General features: G+C 51.7%; 1 protein-coding gene across 5 annotated transcripts in view; it reads left to right on the forward strand.

Moving 5' to 3' along the window:
- NSMCE1 (NSE1 homolog, SMC5-SMC6 complex component) overlaps window positions 1-18,902 on the forward strand; it is a 30,221-nt gene that overhangs the window by 10,927 nt on the left and 392 nt on the right. For 4 of the 5 annotated variants that reach the window (XM_081090381.1, XM_081090383.1, XM_081090382.1 and 1 more), the window contains 5 exons: window positions 11,620-11,741; window positions 12,715-12,792; window positions 14,187-14,333; window positions 17,444-17,560; window positions 18,587-18,707. In XM_081090381.1, coding sequence (XP_080946507.1) covers window positions 11,620-11,741; window positions 12,715-12,792; window positions 14,187-14,333; window positions 17,444-17,560; window positions 18,587-18,707 — 585 coding nt within the window. The remainder of the gene's footprint in view (window positions 1-11,619; window positions 11,742-12,714; window positions 12,793-14,186; window positions 14,334-17,443; window positions 17,561-18,586; window positions 18,708-18,902) is intronic. The other variant, XM_081090385.1, reaches the window with a different exon arrangement.

An 18,902-nucleotide genomic window follows, 5' to 3' on the forward strand; every position in this document is an offset into this window, starting at 1 on the left:
ACGTAACAATTCATTCCTTCTCCCATTAGCATCTTATATATGTCCCGGATAGGAACGTTACTATAGATGGGGAAGTTTCATAGCTCACTGCAAAGAGCCGTATGATGCCTTAATACTAAGATTGAAAGTGTTTTTGCCTTTATTTGACCTTTAAAGTAATTATGATCTAATATAGAAAAGTCCTGTAGAATGTGTCTAGGAAATGATTTATTCTTACACTTTATGTACCATTTCTGCACATCAAGATATGGTTATGGTTATCAGGGTAGAACTATAGTTTGTTTTCTCCTGTTGTTCATGAAAAAAAAGGTCATTCACAGTATTATTCTTACTTGAGAGGTTTTAAACAAAGAATGATGGAAAGAGAAGACCTAAAATTAAGTAAATACTTATAAAACCAGTATTGTGAGTCTCTTATCTTTTGAGAGATGCCTAGGAAAGGCCCTTTTACCAACTGGAAACATATTTAGCTTTTAAGAGAAGTAAAAACAAAGGAGTAATTGAAACTGCAAGTTACTCTAATTGCAGTTTCCCTTGGGTTTTGTCCAGTTTATCAAAGAGCTTCCTGTTCTGGGCTTTGTTTTGGGGTCTCTTCTTACTGTCACTAGGGGAAAACAAATTTCCCAAATCTCCCGGCTAGTGAAGAACGTAGACTTTGTTCTGCGGTCCTGGTGGAAAGCCTTGGGGTGGGCCTTTGTGAGTGGCACTGGGGCTTGTATTCCTAGTGCCCCTTAGATTCTGTGCCAGGGCTGTGTACACGCATGTGGTCGTTCAGCACAACTTCCTGAGACTCCCGAGCACCCGGCCTCTGCGAGGGACAGCTGCTACAGAGATGAAGTTTGGCTGCATCTTGGGTCTTGGGTGTTCTGCACACACAGAATCAGATGATTCCAGTAGACACTCCGAATGGTGGTAGGTACAGGAGGCCTCAGGAGTGGTGGTTAAGAAGACTTGGATTTGCCCTCGCCAGTTTGGCTCAGTGGATAGAGTGTCGGCCTGTGGACCAAAGGACCGGGTTCGATTCCAGTCAAGGGCACATACCTTGGTTGCAGGCTTTTCCCCGGCCTGGGCCCTGGTCAGGGCACATGCAGGAGGCAGCCAATCAATGTGTTTCTCTCTGTCTTTCCCTCTCTCTTGCACTCTCTTTAAAAGATCAGTGGAAAAATATTCTCGGGTGAGGATTAACAAAAGAAAAAGGAAGACTTGGATTTGAGGATTTCTGCTTTGGATTGAGACAGAGTAACAGGGACTAGTTTACTTGCTGTCTGAAATAATTAAAAATGGGCAGACTATATGAAACACTGGGCATTAGTCAATGAAGGACAGTAATCTTTTGACAGAGACAGTGAGGGTTTTTCCTCTTTTTTTTTTTTCCCCCAAATCCTCACCAAAGGATATGTTTTTCACTGATTTTAGAGAAAGAAGAAGGGAGGGAGGGAAAAAGGAAGGGAAGGAAGGAGGGAGGGGGAGAGAGAGAAACATCAATGAGAGAGAGAAACATGGATGGTTTGCCTCCTGTACGTGCTCCAACCAGGGATTGAGCCTGCAAGATAGGTATGTGCCCTGACTGGGGATTGAACCTAAAACCTTTTGGTGCACAGGATGATGCTCCAACTGACTGAGCCACCCGGCGAGGGCGGTTTTCCCCCTCTTGACACGAAATGCATGTTCTCTTTTCTAACACCATCCCTCCAATTCCCTAGACACCAACTAGATATCCAGTCACTTCAGTTCTGATACTGACTGCCTAGCATTAGTATCAGATCCCACACATTAAAGGGGCTCAATCCCACTTCAGATGTCAGGCCACCCTGCTTCTCCTCTGACCCCCTCCTCAGGTTTAACAGTTTGCTAGAATGGCTTACAGATCCCAGGAAAACGCTCTGCTTACGCCTGTCTGGCCTGATGCAGCAGATGTTTCCTACAGAAAACTAGAGAGACCCCAAGGAGCAGGGGATAAGCGAGATAAACAGGACCTCTGGGCTTAGAGCGAGAGAGGAGAGACTAGTCAACAACTCTCTGCACAGAGTTTAAAAAGCCAACAGCTATTTCTGATAAAAACCCTTAAAAGAGTAGGAAAACTAGGGAACTTCCTCAGCTTGATAAAGGAGACCTATGTAACATCACACTGAATTGTGAAAGACTGAATACTTTCCTCCAAGAACACCCATTCTCACCATTTCTGTTGTAACCAGTACACTCAGGCAAGAAACAAATAAAGGCCTCCAGACGGGAAAGGAAGAAGTAGAACTCTATTCACAGACATGATCTTCTGTGTAGAAAGTCTATGGAGTCCTCCCCGAAGCTACCAGACGTGGTAAGTGAGTTTAGTCAAGTTGCAGGGCACAGCATCCACTTCTACCCACGAGTCTTAGCGTCTGTTGGTATTTCTTCCCTAAATGCACTCATCCTTTATTGGTTACCAACTTGCTATGAGGAGCTGTTCTGTACTCTAGCACCAACCTTTTGTAATTATGTTGTGTTATGTTTTATTTTTAATCTGTTAGTGGGTTTTATATTTTTAAATTTATTTTTATTTTTTATAACTGTTAGTGGGGTTTAAAATTATCTATTGTCCTAAGGACATACAAGAAATTAGAATACCTAAATGCAAGCAAAGACAATATCATTATTTGTAGATGGTAGAACTACTTTTTTAAAACCAAGAAAATAAAGTTAAGTTCAAAAAATAAAATAAAATTATCTATTGTCCTAAGGACAAATTAGGTAAAATATCTAAAATTTTAGATTAAAAAGTTAGGATCCGGCATTATTTCACTGAGCAGAATAAATAAAATATGATGTTCAGGCAAAAAACAAGTTAATTTAAATACCTGTACCGAGAATAGATCAGTGAGTACAGTATCAGAAGGACGTTGGGGTTTGATAGATAGTTTCTGTTGTGTCAAACCTCGATCCGCCTTCGTCCTAGCTTTCTTTTTCTCACTCTGACTTAGGAGACTGGACTTGCCTCGTTGTTTTGGTGAGTATTTAAGGCTCACGCACACAGTAGGCTGCACGCGTGCATGTGCGTCACAGCGATGCTGTTGACATCTTGGGTTAGTGTGCCATCCCGTATCTGTAGCTGCAAATACCTTCTCTTTCCAAGGAGGACTCGGTGATCCTGAGAAGCTGGCTCCAAGTATTTTCTCCTCCTACAGTGATTTCATTGTACATTTCTCCTCTTTGGACATGATGACAGTTAATAAACTTGCCGCTGTCGGGGCCTGCTTGCCTTTCCAGTTAATCAAGGGGAATTATGCCTGTGGTCATAACTGAAAAGTGGCATTAAAATCAGCATGAAAAGTAACGTCTAAAATGTAAATCTGGGCATTTGATGGGTCGTCTCAGCTTTGCTCAGGTGAAATCTCAGGAAGAGGAAGCTTATACAGCAGGGACAGAGCGAGCTGCTCTGGTTTCAGGGTGGTCGGCCATCCCCTGCAGAGCCTTCATCAGCAACTTGGGGTTCCCCGAGGCAGGTGGGAGTGGGGCCTGCCCCTCATCTCAACAGACCACCTGTTTTCAAAGAGTGAGACAAAAATGAAATGCACATTAACAGCATCAACAGTACAGCTGAGCTGAAAGTGGTTTAGGTTTCTGCGATGACTCAGATTGGACTTCAGGACTTGCCCTGACTCAGTGCCTTCACGATGAAGAGCTGGTGCTGCTCTGTTGCTCCCTGGGGCACTGACCGGCACAGCTCTGGTGAGAGGGATGGCGATAGGTGTGTTTCCTGCATGTGGGGACAAGGGCCTCTGTCCCCTCCAGCCGTGTTTTATGGGTTTTAGGGCACGCGGCTGATAGGCAGGAACTGTGCCAAGCACTGAAAAATAGGTTTTATGCACTGTCATTTGAAGAAAGGACAAAAATTTCCTAACTGAAATAAGCTCTTGATTTTAAAAAAGAGATTTACATACACACACCTGGAAACAGATCTCTCAACCAAAGGTTTGAAACAGTCCATTGGTAAAGCCTTTCCGCCTGTACCCGTTGAGTCCTGGCTAATCCACCTTGTCATAGGGCGCTGTCATTTTTCTCTCTTTGATTCAGACTCCTGAGGGTTAAGGTGTCAAGTTGCATTCTTGTTGAGCACTGAAATGTTTTTTAAGCTTTTATTGTGGAAAAGGTCAAACAGAGAGAAAGTAGAGAGAATAATACAATGAGACCTCTGGTACCCATCACCCAATTAAAATGATAACTCATGACTCATCTTGTTTTATCTATCCTCAAACCTACTTACCCTGTATTATTTTAAAGTCTTTCTTAGGCATCATTGCGTATCTAAATAAGACTTTTCTTTTTTACAATGCATGCTCAAGTCCTTTTGTCACTGCCCTATACTGAAGTTCAGACATCTGACTCTGGTTCAGACTTTGTCACTTCCTGGCCCTGTAATCTCAGGTAAGTCCTTAACCTCTGTGGCCCTTGGTGTCTTCTTTTGAAGAACAGACTGTGCCGCATCCCAGCTCACCTCCGTGGAGGGTCTGATGGACCGTAAGGGGCAGAGCTGTAGCACAGAGTGAATGACGTGCAGATGGAGAGAATTACTTGTCTAATATATTTGCTGCACAAAAGACAGCTCTCCTCCCTCCATTCTTCTCAGCACCGTTCACCAGCCATACTTGGGGAGTGCCATTGTCACCTCCCATCTTTTCACTCACATATCTGAACTTGGAGAGAACCATTTCCCCCTGGAAATTGATGCAAAAGCCACAGTCTGAAAAGTGACCCCTCACACACCTTGGGGGCCCACTGTCCCTGCTTGCCAGCCTTTCCCAGGCTGGGGGTCTGCTTTCTCAGGCCTAATGTGCTCCCCCTCCCGCTCCCCTGTCTGATCCAGGGGCCGAGCTTCCCCACTGTCGGGGCCACAGTCAGCAGGGCCCCCCAGCCAGCCTCATCAGATGCGAGGGCTGTGATGGGGCCCACAGTGGTTTGGTCCCCTGGGGTCTTATTTTTTGCTGTTACTTCCTCTGCCTAGAAATAGCATTTCCTATCTATGTCTAGTTTGGAACAAAACTACTTACTGTTCAGAAGTTAGGGCAGCAGACTTCCGATTGCCTGCTGGCCGAGAATGCAGCGAGCCCTAGGCACCAGAACCCAGTAGGGGGCCTTGATTAGTAAGAAGAGGTTTGTTGGTTAAATTAAAATGTTAATTTTTTAGAAAAGGAGATAATATGTACAGGGGTGACCAGAAAACAATCTCTCAGAATGAATTGAACCGATCCCCGGATCTCAGAGGAGAAGTGTCCCATTTTGCTCAGTGCTGCCCCAGCGTGTCCACTGCCCTGAGTCCAGTTTTTTAATTTCCCCAACAAAAAGGCGTTTCCTGCCAGAGACAGTGCTGTTCTGTCCTTTCCTGTGTCTTTGGCCTTTAGTTCAGCTCCTCCTGCAGCGCCGTGCGCTGACTCCCTGGGACCTGGATGAGTGCCGAGGGCTGGGCCTCCCTTCTTTGCCACGGAAGTGATGGTGATGGCCTGGGTTCAGCCTCCAGTGTCCTCTGAGCGCAGCCCTCCGTCTTTAGCACCGCCTCGGGCGTCTCCCAGGCACTGCAGACACTTCCATCTTTCTCTGGTGTCTGAGTCCCTCTTTGTGACTCCGAAGATGCAGTGCCTGGTTCAGAGGATGCCCGTGTGACTGTGGTAGGTCCGGCATAGGGGGTGTTCTCAGAGAGCATGGGCTGTGCTCTACAGAGGCTGTGGCTTAGTGCCAGGAGCCGGGGGTCTGGAGTAGGGCAGGCCTGGGGTCCATTTCCAAGTTGTGGGAGCTCTGGAGAACTATTTAACATCTCCCAGCCTCCTACATGTAAAGATGATATTAATAACTCACGGAGTTACTGTTCTTGCAGTGATGGGCAGAACCCAGCTAATGAACGGTGGGCAGCACGTTCTAAGGTGAATTACAGCCCCACATCTGCAGGCCTAACAATAGCGACTTCATCACAGCCCACAGAGCGTGCCCAGGTGTAGCCTGCTGACAAGCAGAGAGAACACGGGTGGCACCTAAGCTCTGTAGAGCCTTGCCTGCTTCAGATATGGTGCTAAGTGCCGGGTTAGGGTGTCTGCTCTCCGAGGAGAGGCGCATGTGATAGGCGCAGGCCCTGTTCCTCACTTCTTGTAGCTGTTCACCCCACGTCACTGACTGCGGGTCAGTAGGATCGAGGGACCTAGGCTCTGATCCAGCTCTAGCTGCAAAAAACCCCTGATACTATCATACTTACATGAAGTTTGTGGTGGTTTTTTTTTTTTTTTTTTTCAATTAGATTGGGATTCTGAAGGGAGAAGTGCTTTATTAATTAGTTCTCTGAAGTCCTTAAAGTGGTAGAACCAAGACTGGAAATGAAATAGTTGCCTCAGAATTGTGTGATCCGTTTTTATGTTGTGCACTTGTCTTGAGCGTGGACTCATAGGACATTGGAGCCAAATGGATCCTCCAATGCTCCTGTAGCCCAGTGTATCCCTGCAGATCTGCAAACGGTAGCCTCGACCATGAGCTGTAGCCATAGGCGAGGGGCTGGGCAGGGCAGTGAGGATGAGCTGGTCTGAAGGCAGCACTGGAAGTACTAATCTGGTATAACCTTGACACGTAATGAGCATGTTAGGGATCTTGTTAGTGAGCCAGAGACCCCAGCTATGGCCAGCTTCAAAAGGAACGTCCGCGTTGGGAGGCTCCTGGGGAAGGGGCACACAGGACTGGCTGATGGCTGGGTGCCAGGCTGAGGGATTGGCAGGAGCCAAGGAGCACAAGGGCTCAACCATAGCTGCACCTCATGGCCAAAGCCACCTCCAGCTCTCCCTGCTGCCCTGCCTCAGACTGAGTGTGCTGGACAGGCTGAGCATAGCTGCTGGGCCCACTCCTGGCTGACCTAAGATCTGCCTCTTTAGCTTCCTGCCCTCTGGTTCTCTGGATATGGGATAGTTCTCCCACCAAAATCATACATATAGGGGAAAGGCAATTTAAAACAACAACAAGAAAAGCTAGGGTCTGGTTAGGGTTGAAAATGGCTGCTAGGCAGCCAGGTATCACCAGATGACTTCAGTGGGGAGCCGGGTTTGGTCACTGGAACAAAGTGTGTTGGGGAGGGCGGTGCTTGGGAACTGTGGAGGGTGGCATGGGAACCGCATCTGGTCGGGTCAGGGAGGGCCCGTGTAGGAGGGGACATGCTGGATGCTAGAGAATTGGAGCCTGGGTGGTTGGAGCAGCAGTGGTGGTGGGAACACGATGGCAGGCATGTGTGCGAGGCATCTGTGAAGTTGGGGGTAAGGCGATGGGTGGCCTTCCGAGATGGGAGAAAGGGGGAGACTTGCCAGGGACCCACAGAGAGGTGGGCAGGACTGGGCTGGAGCCCACGCACTGCTGGCCCCATGGCACCGGCTGCTTCTGTTGCTGCCAGAGAGTTAAGTTGGTCGGGGAGTGTCACTGAGCAAAAGAGAAGTTTATTCTCAGGTTTATGACACAGGGTGTCTGTGACACGTAGACTGTCAACAGTGAAGAGGGACCCGTGGCCCTGAAGGAAGCTCGTGTGGTCGGAGAGGGTGGGACTCAAGGGAACGTGAGCAACTGAGCAGATGGCTGGTTTCCGTAATAAGTAAGGACAGCAGTCGGAAGTAGCTTTTAAAATAAAAATACAGTAAAAACATTCATGTTTTTGAAATCAGACTAGAGAGCAAACCAGAGGTGGCGGGGAGAGAGGACAGTGCAGGGTGGCTCACCTTCACGGTGCCCAGATGTCTGGAAAGTCTGATGTATTCGAATGCGTTTGATCTGCCCCCAGAGTGCATTTTTCTGAATGGTGCCCAGGAGAGGCCTTTTCAGTGGAAAATGTGAACTATCACTTTCAGAGGGAGGTGGGACTTGCCGCTGTACCACATGAGGCGAACAGGAGTGGTTCCTGCTATGAAGAACCCTGTCAGTCAGTCAGTGAGAGGTAGTTCTTGCAGGTCTGAGGTTCCCAGAGTGTGTGCTCTGCAGGGAGGCTTCCAGCAAGCCCAGGCCCAGGCCTGTGCAGAGCAGCAGGCCCACCCCCCGTTCTGGGTGGTGGAGCCGAGGAAATAGGCGCAGAAGCACTTTGCACTAGGGGCAGCCGAGATGCTTTCATGGAAAAAAGTGTCATTTGAGTTGGCTTTCATAACTAGTAGGCAGAAATAGGAATGAGAAGGAGGGAGGCCTTTCAGAAAGGAAGGACGTAAGCAAAGGCACGGAGGCAGGAAATAGTCGTGTCTCACCCCTCTGATCACCAGTTTTCAGCAGCTGTGGCTAAATTTCATTGTCATTCTACTGTCAAGATTCTTGTCTGTCTCCTTTACGTGGCCCACATGGCTGTGCCTTCCCCTGCCACCAGTGTGATCTCTTCTTTAATGATATTTCTGTACACAAGGAGCTTACAAATACCTTTCTCTGTCGGAAGTCAAATACAGAGAGCGTTTAAATGCCCTGGGATGACCCCCATGGTCATCAACTTGGTGGGTAATCTGCCAGGCCTTTTCCCTGCAGTAATGTTTCCTTGGTTTTATTATTGTTTTTAACATAAATGGCACCACAAATGTGTTTTCTGCTGGTTTTTCCCTCTCAGAGTGATTTTTAAGGCACAAATCTTTTGAAATCAATTATTTTAAAAATTTATCATTTTTTTATTTCCAATTACAGTGGACATATATTATTATTTTAGGTGTACACCCCAGTGATTAGACATTATATAACTTGGCAAGTGATCATCCCCATAAATCTCACGCCCATCTGATACCATACATAGTTAATAGAATATTGACTATGTTCCTTAGGCTGCACTGTATATCCCCATGACTATTCTGTAACCATCAATTTGTACTTCTTCATCCCTTCACCTTTTTCACTCATCCCCCAACTCCCCTCCCATCTGGCAACTGTCAAAACATTTTCTGTATCTGTAAGTCTTTTTCTGTTCTGCTTGTTTGTTTTGTTTTTTAGATTCAATTGTTGATAGATTGTATTTATTGCCATTTTATTATTCATATTTTTTATCTTTTTTTTCTTCTTCCTAAAGAAGACTCATATAATACTGGTTTGGTGGTGGTGAACTCCTTTAGTTTTTTCTTGTTTGGGGAAGCTCTATATCTGTCCTTTGATTCTAAATGATAGCTTTGCTGGGTAGAGAAATCTTGGTTGTAGGTCCTTGCTTTTCATCACTTTGAATACAAACCTCAGTTCTCAAACATCTCCCATCTTGAACAACTCAGTTCTCAACCAACTTGTTTATGGAAAAAATGTCTGTTGTCCAACAAAACTTCAGTTCTCAACCCGATAACCCTTTACTGCTGAAAGCTATGTGATCAGTCATGTGTCTCAGGCAACAAAGGAGAGAATGCATGAGTATAAGTCAGTTTATTGCTAAGCCTCACATTATTAACATCTTAGGAAATTGTTCTATGATTATTTTCATGTTCTTTTGCTTTTTGTTGCTGCTTATTGTTGTTATTAAATATCTACAGTAACTCGCCATGGGTCCTAAGGAAGTTAGTGGTAGCAGCAAAGTGAAAAGGAAAGTTGAGAGAACAGTGATAGAGCTTAAAAAAGAAATATTTGCACTCTGGCTGGTATCCCCAGTGGTTAGAGCACTGGCCTGTGCACCAAGGAGTCGCAGGTTTGATTCCAAGTCAAGGGCATGTACTGGGTTGCAGATTCGATCTATGACCTCCGGGCGCATGCAGGAGGCAACTGATTGATGTGTCTCTCTCGAGTTGATCTCTCTCTTTCTCTTCCCCTCCCTCCTTTCCACTCTCTCTAAAAATCAATGGGAAAAATATCCCTGGGTGAGGATTTTTTTTAAAAAAGGAAAACGTAATTGCAAAGTATGGTAGAGGTGTTTGTGTGTGTCTGATCTGGCTATCAAGGATGGTATGGCAAAATTGACTCTCAGCACAATTTTAAAACATGAAGAGGCCATCAAGAGTGCTGATGTTGCTAAGGATGTGAAAGTGCTCACGAAACAATAACCACCTGCAATTGAGGAAGGTTAAAACAGGGAATCATTTGGGAGGGGAGGGCTCATCAAAGGAACAGTGGCCTCTGCCAGCACTTCTGTCTGGGAGAAAGCTGCCCCTCCAGCTCTCGCCCTGATGCTGGACAATTCAGTTCCTCCCATATGTCTCTGACGCCTTTCAAGCTGCTGCCCCAGAGCTGGAGCTCAAGAGAGTGAGTCTGGGTAAGTCTGTGCGTGTGCCCTTTTAAGAGGAATTGCCTGGGACTCCAGCAGCCCTTTGTCTCACTCAGCCACAGTCCTTGCTGGTTTTATAGCCAGAAGTTTTGGGGAATTATCTTCCTGGCACTGGAATCCTAGGCTGGGGGCCCTGGTGTGGGGCTGGGACCCTCATTCCTGAGGGGGAACCTCCACAGCTGAGATAGCCCTCTCCATTTTTATCCACCACCTGCGGGTGTGGGACCAGCTCATTCCACACCTCTGCCCCTCCTGCTCGTCTCACTGTGGCTGCTTCTTTAAATCGCTAATTGTAGAAGTTCCACCCAGCCCGATTGCAGGCAGTTCGGAATGATGGTTGCTCTGTCGTTTAGTTGTAATTTTGATGTGATTGTGGGAGGAGGTGAGTACTGTTTAAGCTGCCATCTTGACTGGAAGTTCAATTGATTATTGAAATAAGTGAAAAGAGTAATACATACTCTTGGTTTTAAAATGTGTCATAGTATAAATGGTACGAAGAGGAAAGGTGACCCTGACCATCCTCTGCTTCCAGCTCTGAAAGGCTCCCCATTGTCCACAGGAGGAAGGTCACAGGCTCCCCTGTCCGCAGGGCCCTGTGCCATCTGGCTCCTGCTTCCACTGCAGCCTCATCGGCCCTTCTGGCCCTTCTTCCCTCCCAGGCTCTCCGCTTTCCATTCACCCCAGACCCCTACAATACTGGGTTGGGTGGCCCCACCTGACGCTCTGTCCATCCCCTCCTCCGATGGGCTGATGGACCCTGCCAGTAGTAGCTGCCTTCTTGTAGTCTCTGGGCTGTTGGCAACGTGGAGGTGGGAGAGCAGTCAGCCTGGCTGCTTTCACGTGCCTGATGGTGTGATGCTTGGGGCATCAGCCCCCTCTCCGCATCTGGGGGGAGGATGTCAGTGCCTGCTCGGAGGGCTGTGGGCAGGTCAGTGCATTACTGTGTGCAGAATGCTGGGATCAGGGCATCTGCTGGGCATGCTCGGTGTGAGCTGCTGTCTGTACCCCTGGCTGCTGTTCACTGTCACACCCACGCGTCTGTGAGGCTATTCAGGGACAGAGGCTTTGTGTAGGGAGCTGGGACGAGGTGGGAGCTGGGCCGTGAGCTGCGTGTAGCAGGTGCTCAGCACAGGTTCTGGGCACACAAGGGTGTGCGAGGTGCCATGTGGGGACCGTACTGGGCATCGGAGCTGTGCGAGAAAGCAGGCTGGGGCTGTGAGCAAAGACAGAAAGACCACAGCAGGTTCAGATACCTGTTCCTGGGCCTTTCTACCTCCCAGGACCCGTTGTCTCTCCGAACAGACCAGGACGAGAGAAGCCACATTCACCAAAGAGGCTGGGCCTTTGCCCATTTCTGGCTTTGCTCTCCCGTTCAGGTTGATACACGATTGACGAAGCGCACCCCCTCCCCCTTGCCTGTTTATTTCCAGGCAACGCTCCTGTGGAGAAGTTGGAGGACTTCATCCACAACATTAACAGCGTCTTGGAGTCCTTGTATATTGAGATAAAGAAAGGAGTCACCGAAGATGACGGGAGACCCATCTATGCGCTGGTGAGTGCCAGGCAGAGCCCTCTAGTGGCATTTGTGAGGAACTGGGACTGAGCCAACTGCCCGGTGCCTCCTGGGGAAGAACCAGGGTGACCCGCCTCAACACGGGCTCTGGGACAGGAGGGAGCCAGATGGCTGAGCCCTCCAGCTCCGACCCCGCCCGCTCTGTGCTCCCCGGGCCTGTGGTCGCTATAGAACCCCCTGCTCCTATCAGGGTGGGGTGACCAGAACCTGCGCCTGGGCTCTTGCCCTCAGTGCGCGCTCACTGCCCCAGTGGGAAGCATTTGACTTTGTTTTGTTTGTTGACTGGGTTCTGCACGAAGCCACCCAAATGAATGGAATATTAGCATTAAAGGGATAAAATGCTCTTCATTTGGAACAAGACTTAGAAACTGTGGAAGGAAAAGGTGTGGGGCACAACGGATTGAGCCCATTTGGAGCCTCCTGTTTTCAGATTTTCCCTCCTAGCTCGGGAACAAGGTGAAAGAGAGGTGGGAGAAGCTGACAAGCCCCCTCTTTGGCTAGGGAACTGTCTTAGGCCAATCAAAGATCAGGCTCCTATCAGTGATGCCCACACAGACAGACTCCAGTGCACCGTTTCCCAAACTCTGTACCAGGGAAGTAAGGGTTGTGGAGTCAAATAACTGGAAATGCAGTTTAAACGGTGGGTCAGACCTCTTTGCGGCCCTGCTCAGTGCTTGTGTGCGCGAAGCTCCAGGAGTGTGCAGACAAGTCTTCCAGATGTATCTTGAGTTTGAAAAACATTGTACAACTTCTGGAGTTCTCAAATCTTTGAGAATTAAACACGTTGACTGAGCTAAAGATTTATGTCTGTAATATCAGCCTGGTTACGAATCCATCGTTGTGGCCCACAGGGCCTGGACGTAGGTCCTCATTGCTGGGAGGGAGCACCAGCAAGTGCATTAGCTGACAAGTGAAGGCTCAGCCTGACCATCATGCTGACTTGTTTTTTTAGGTGAATCTTGCAACAACTGCGATCTCCAAAATGGCCTCAGATTTTGCAGAGAACGAACTGGATTTGTTTAGAAAGGCTGTAAGTAATAGGGCCTCCCACCAGCCGAGCTTCTTATGGGAAGCCTTCATCATTAGAAATGGAAACTGCGTCTTCAGGGGCCCCCGCCATTGCTGCCCAAGAAAGCCTTCGCAGGGGGCTGTCAGTGAGCGCTCACCCCGAATTTACAGCTGCCCCGTGGTGGTGGGGGGTCACCGAGGCCGCCTGGGAGAGGGCTGGCCCCGGCCTGACCCCTGACGCGCATCGGGCCTCCTGGGCGTGTGATGCAGGCGGACAAGCCTCACTGCGGGCGCGGGCACGCGGTTTGGGGCCACCGCCAGCAGCACCGGGGAGCTTGCCAGGAGGGCCTCACCCCGTCCTCACCCGCACGCTTGGCTCATGACACGGAGCGGCGCTGCTCCGCATGCCCTGCTTCGGAGCTGGGCACTCGTCCTCATTTCACTCACCTGGCAGAGTAGCTGGGTAAGACGTTCTCCGCCCTGGGCGCACATTTCGACATTGGGCCTCACAACAGGTCTATCTATCCAGGTCCCTGAGGACAGAGCCCTAGACTCATTCCTTTCTAAGCCTCCTCTGGGGACAGTCAGCAGCCAGGCCTGAGAACCAGGCTCGGAGACACCCTGCATACCTGTGTGTGCAGGAAGCCTCTCCCCAGCGACTCCGCCCTGTTGCGGGCTGCTTACCGTCAGCCTCCCCCGCCTGGGTCCACAGTGCTTCTGCGGCTCCCAAGCTTCGCTCTTCCAGCCCACCCTGGTCTGCTTTCTGCCCTTCCTGGCTCTGGCCTGCCAGTCAGGCAGCCTTGAGGGCCTGGCCACCTTTGAGCTGTAGGGGTGCAGCCTCATTTACTCACTCATCCATTTTTCAGCTTCTCCATCTTCGGGGAGGTAGGGACATGAGCGGTGAGGTGACCCTCTTTGGTTTGGGAGCGTTGAGAGGATTTATTGGGACAATGTTACAAGAGTGACTGTTGATGTAGAAGGAGTGAACATGATTGTGGCTTTTTAATTTATTTTTTAATGAGTTTTAGAGAGAGGAAGGAAGGAGGAGAGGGAGAGAGAGAGAGAGAGAGAGAGAGAGAGAGAGAGAGAGAGAAATATCCATCGGTTGCCTCTCATACAACCCCAACTAGAGCACTGGAGATCGAACTCACAACCTGGGTATGTGCCCTGACTGGGAATTGAACAGCCACGCTTTGGTGCACAGGATAGTGCTCAACCCACTGAGCCACTGGCCAGGCAGTTTATAGCTCTTGATGCATGTGATGAGGTTGTTTTCCTGAAGGATCGTACCGTGTGCAGCTCTGCCTGTGATATGGGTAGTTTTACTAGCCCCTCCCCCACCAGGATTGGTGTCCCTGCTTAAAACTTGTGTTTGCCAACTTAGTAGATGAATGTGATACCTGCTGTTTATTCCAGTTGGAACTGATTATTGACTCGGAAACCGGCTTTGCCTCTTCCACAAACATTTTGAATGTGGTTGATCAGCTTAAAGGCAAGAAGATGCGGAAGAAGGAAGCCGAGCAGGTGCTGCAGAAGTTCGCACAAAACAAGTGGCTGATTGAGGTACGCTGCCCGTGGGCGCCCAGCTAGCGCGGCTCCCTTTTTAGACTTCACACTGTTTCCTTCAGAACCCGGTTGTGTCCAGCGGATGTCCTTCCAGGGCCCTCGTCTGCTGTGATGCCCACATGCGATCTGTCAGGGGCCACAGCCGGCGGCAGAGCCGGGGTCGCACCCAGGCCTGTGGGCTGCAGGCAGTGTATGCAGCGGATAAGAGCACAGGTGCAGTGTCAGGTCTGGGCCCGCATCATGGCCCGGTGACCTCGAGTTCTGCGTCTGTAAGAGGGAGTATAGGATCCACCTCAGGGCTGCGAAGGACGGGATGAGTGGTGTGTGTCAGGGGCCCGGAGATGGGCTCCCAGAGGAACTGCCTTCATTTTCATGGTGAGCACTGTCCTGACGAGGACACACAGACCAGCTTGAGGCGTGGGGAGCCTGTGCGAGGATCAGACTGCAGCTTCTAGACCAGCCGTGGGCAAACTACGGACCGCGGGCCGGATCCAGCCCACTTGAAATGAATAAAACTAAAAAAAAAAAAGAAGACCGTACCCTTTTATGTCATGATGTTTACTTTGAATTTATATTAGTTCACACAAACACTCCATCCATGCTTTTGTTCCGGCCTCTGGTCCAGTTTAAGAACCCATTGTGGCCCTCGAGTCAGAAAGTTTGCCCACCCCTGCTCTAGACAGCCATATCTTGTTCTACTGATGAACAGAACTGGTGCTTCCACCCTTTTCCCACAAAAGACAGGCTCCGCTCTTGCCCAGTTCACCACAGCACCCCACCTCTGAGCTGTGGAGGAGCAGCTGGGGCCTGGAGGGTGCTGGCTGGCCCCCGACCAGCCTCCCTGGGGCAGCACTGCGATCAGAGGGACACCCTCAGAATGGGCCCTCACAGACACTTGTGGGCACCTCGCATTCATTACTACAGAGGACTCTAGTGCCGGGGGGCCCTGCTCCTGTGCCCTGTGCGGCCCCCGGTTGGGCATGGAGGTGCGCAGGCGGCTGTGCGGCCTGTCCGAGGCCCTGGGTGGGGTGGTCAGATGCAAGGCATTGGAGGTCACTTTGTGTGGTCTTCCCTGGAGGGCCTGGCACCTGCCTGGCACCTGCCTGGGCACCCGACACGGCCCTCCCTGTGACGCGCCCACAGGGCTGAGGAAGGTCACGAATGATGAGCACTGGGCAGTTTCAGGCATGTAGCAGGTGTTTCGTACACACGGTTCGAGCCCAACTCAGCTGAACAAGGTCCGCTTGTCTCCCCTCAGATGTTTTTCATGGGGTGAGGGCTGGTCACTGCAGTGCTGGGACACAGAGGAGCAAAGCGGGCCGGCTCATGCTCTCAGGGGCTCATGGCCGGGGGTGCAGGGAAAGAGCCCAGAAATTAGTCAGCCATCTCCCTGAAGTACTTGCAGAGAGAAAGCAAACATGATGTCATTATAACGTTAACAAAGGCGCTGGCAGGAGCTGCAGGCTGCGGGAGGCAGCTGGGGTGGGGAAGCTTACCCAGGGCTGGAGGGGCAGCCTCTGCAAAGGCCCGGTGCCCCGAGGGGACAAGTGCTCAAGGAGCGGAGGCCAGAGCGTGCTGAGCACAAGCGTGAGGGGGACGTGGGACACAGTGAGCCTGCGCGATGCTGATAGTTGGCTCTTCAGCAAGAACGGGGCAGCCTTGATGGGTCGCGGCAGAGACAAGGCTGTTGGCCCTGCACAGCTCAGGGTGCTGCAGAGTCAGGGTGCTCCCGAGTCAGGGTGCAGAGTCAGGGTGCTCCCGAGTCAGGGTGCAGAGTCAGGGTGCTCCCGAGTCAGGGTGCAGAGTCAGGGTGCTGCAGGGTTAGGGTGCTGCAGGGTCAGGGTGCTGCAGTCAGGGTGCTGCAGTCAGAGTGCAGAGGGGCAGGAGGGGCTGAGAGCAGTTAGGCGGAGTGAGGTGGGTGGTGGTGGCTGTGGACAGGGACTGCATATGGATTTGGGAGCTTCTGAGAAGGAAACAGCAACAGGACTATGCCCACCACGAAGCACAGCGCCCTGCGCACTCTGGCGGCTGGACGGCCTGCAGTGCTGGACGCGAGCGCCTCCTGCTACTCTCCTGCTCCCTGCAGCCAGCTCTTCGGCCTGATTGTCTGCACCCATGGGCCCGTCTCCCTCTGTGTGGTCACTGGGCCACCGTGGTGGCTGGAGTGGAGTGAGTGCACTTCCTGGCTTGGTCACGCAAGCACACCATTTCTTGGGGCAGGAGCTGGAGTGGGGTGTTTAATGTCTGAAGTGAGAGAAATGGCTCTTGCTTGTAAAAATTAGAAAGTAGCAAAAGTGCAGGGGCCCTTGGGGATGACGTGGAGGCATCTGTCTTCAGGGGCACCTTCTGGCAAGGCGCCTCCCTCTCCCATCAGAGGCCAGGCTCAGACATAACAAAATGGTCAACAGAGCACATCCCAGTTCATTGGTTGACTTTATGAATCAAGATAAACTTACAGGGGCTTCGGTGCCATTTGCCTCTGAACTGGTCCCCCTCAGCCAGCCGCCTCTTCCCTGTAACTTGGTGACAGGCCAGCCGAGCTCTTTCCTCGGGTTTCAGCACTTCCTGGTCCCAGGGATTTTAGGTCACATGGCGTGTGGACTGTGTCTGGACACAGTGACTTGGGGCCGGCCCCTGCCCTGTTGGCACAGTTCCCAGCTTTGTCTGTAAGGTGATGAGGCCGGACGTGATCTTGGTCTCTGGAGGCTCCAGGCAGCAGTGCGGGGAGGCACCTGGCATGCTTCCAGGGAGTGAGGGGGGCTGTCTTGAGTTCACCCCTTGGGGAGATTGTCTCCCTTCCTGGTCGGCCCCATTGTAGGTGGGCTGCTGTGCAGACTCGTGACTCGTCTGTCTAGGCATGAGTGAGGCGCTAAGAACATGTGAGGGCTGGGGGTCCTCGATTTCTTCCAGGTCTTTGCCTAGGTTCCCACTGGGGGCGCTGCCAAGGGGCCAGCGTGGACACCGTGGGCCGGGGCTGGTGCACCCACAGTGCCGGGGGCGTCGGCCTTTGTGCCTCTGGGCTGTGAGCGTGTGGCTCAGGGAACGGTACCCAGTGGGGAGGCTGGTGTGCGGTGGCCTAAGAGATGCTGCCCGTTGTGTCCCTGCAGAAGGAAGGCGAGTTCACCCTGCACACCCGGGCCATCCTGGAGATGGAGCAGCACATCCGGGAGACGTACCCCGACGCCGTGAAGATCTGCAACATCTGCCACGGCCTCCTCATCCAGGTGCCGCTGGGGGGCTCCCCACCGGGTGCGTGGCCCCGGCGCTCTGAGGGCACCTCACTGAGCTCTGTGGGCCCCGGCCTCTGGCATTGCCGTCACCCCCGATGTGAGCAGGCGGGCCTCTCCTCGGAGGTGTCTAGACGACCCCATGAACGCAGCGCCTGGCCCTCTGCTGGTCCCAGGGCTCTTGGCTGTATTTTCTCCAGGAGGCGGTCCGAGGTCGGCCGTGTTCCTGTCATCTCGGCTGTTGTGTGGGGACCGTCCTCCCGTGCCCATTGCTGTGGAGGCTCCAGGCGGCAGTGCTGGGAGGACACTGGGGAGGACACAAGGGGCCTGCGGGAAAGCAGGCTGGGGCTGTGAGCAAAGACAGAAAGACCACAGCAGGTTCAGATTCCTGTTCCTGGGCCTTTCTGCCTCCCTGACCCTGACCCTGACCATCCTCTGCTTCCAACTCTGAAAGGCTCCCCCTGGGCTCATACCAACCTGAGTCAGTGTGCCCGTTGCTGGTTTTACACGGTGGACTTTGTGGGGCTTCCCAGCCGCTGAGCCAGTGCTAGACTTAGGGCTCCTCCTCGTTCACGTGTATCTTTGTGCAGCGCTAACTACGCTCTGATGAGCCACTTTGCACCTGCCCCTTGGGTGCCTGGTGGTGGCCGCCTTTGGCTGAACCCCTGGAGGTGGGGTTCCTGGGACAGAGTAGGGGCTTTTTAAGTGTTTGGAATACATTGCCTGGTGCTTTCTGAAAAGCTGTATCACATCCGCCTGCAGGGTACGAGGCCTACACGTGCAGGGAGCTGAGTGTCGGGGCCCTGCTGCTCTGCGGGGCCTGCCAGCCACCACTGCCGGCCCTGGCCTGTAGTCTTGAGCTGCGTTCGTTGGCAGTCTTTAATCAGCCCATTGCACCAGGACTCTGGGATGATTATCATTCATCTGGGGTTTGGAAGACCAACATGTAGCGTGTGGACGGTCTCCGGCAGGTGTGTGCGCGGAGGTGCGAACGGGGCTCCACGCTGTCCGCTCTTGTTCCAGGGTCAGAGCTGTGAGACCTGCGGGATCAGGATGCACTCACCTTGTGTGGCCAAGTATTTCCAGTCGAATTCCGAGCCGCGCTGCCCCAACTGCAACGACTACTGGCCCCACGAGATCCCAGGTTGGTGTCCCTGCGGCTCCGGGGCTCTCCTGGCCTGTGGGAGGGGCCCTGGGAGGTGGGGCGCATGTGGGGTCTGCATCAGCAGGGCCGGGACCCCACACGCAGAGGGCTCTGCGGTCAGCGGGGCTGCCTGGTGTGCGCGGTCAGAGGCTCCCTGGAACTCACTAGAAAGCCCCAGGCTCATGGGTCCTGGTC

The sequence above is a fragment of the Myotis nattereri genome (genome assembly GCF_964212035.1).
Source record: "Myotis nattereri genome assembly, chromosome: 4".
NCBI lineage: Eukaryota > Metazoa > Chordata > Mammalia > Chiroptera > Vespertilionidae > Myotis > Myotis nattereri.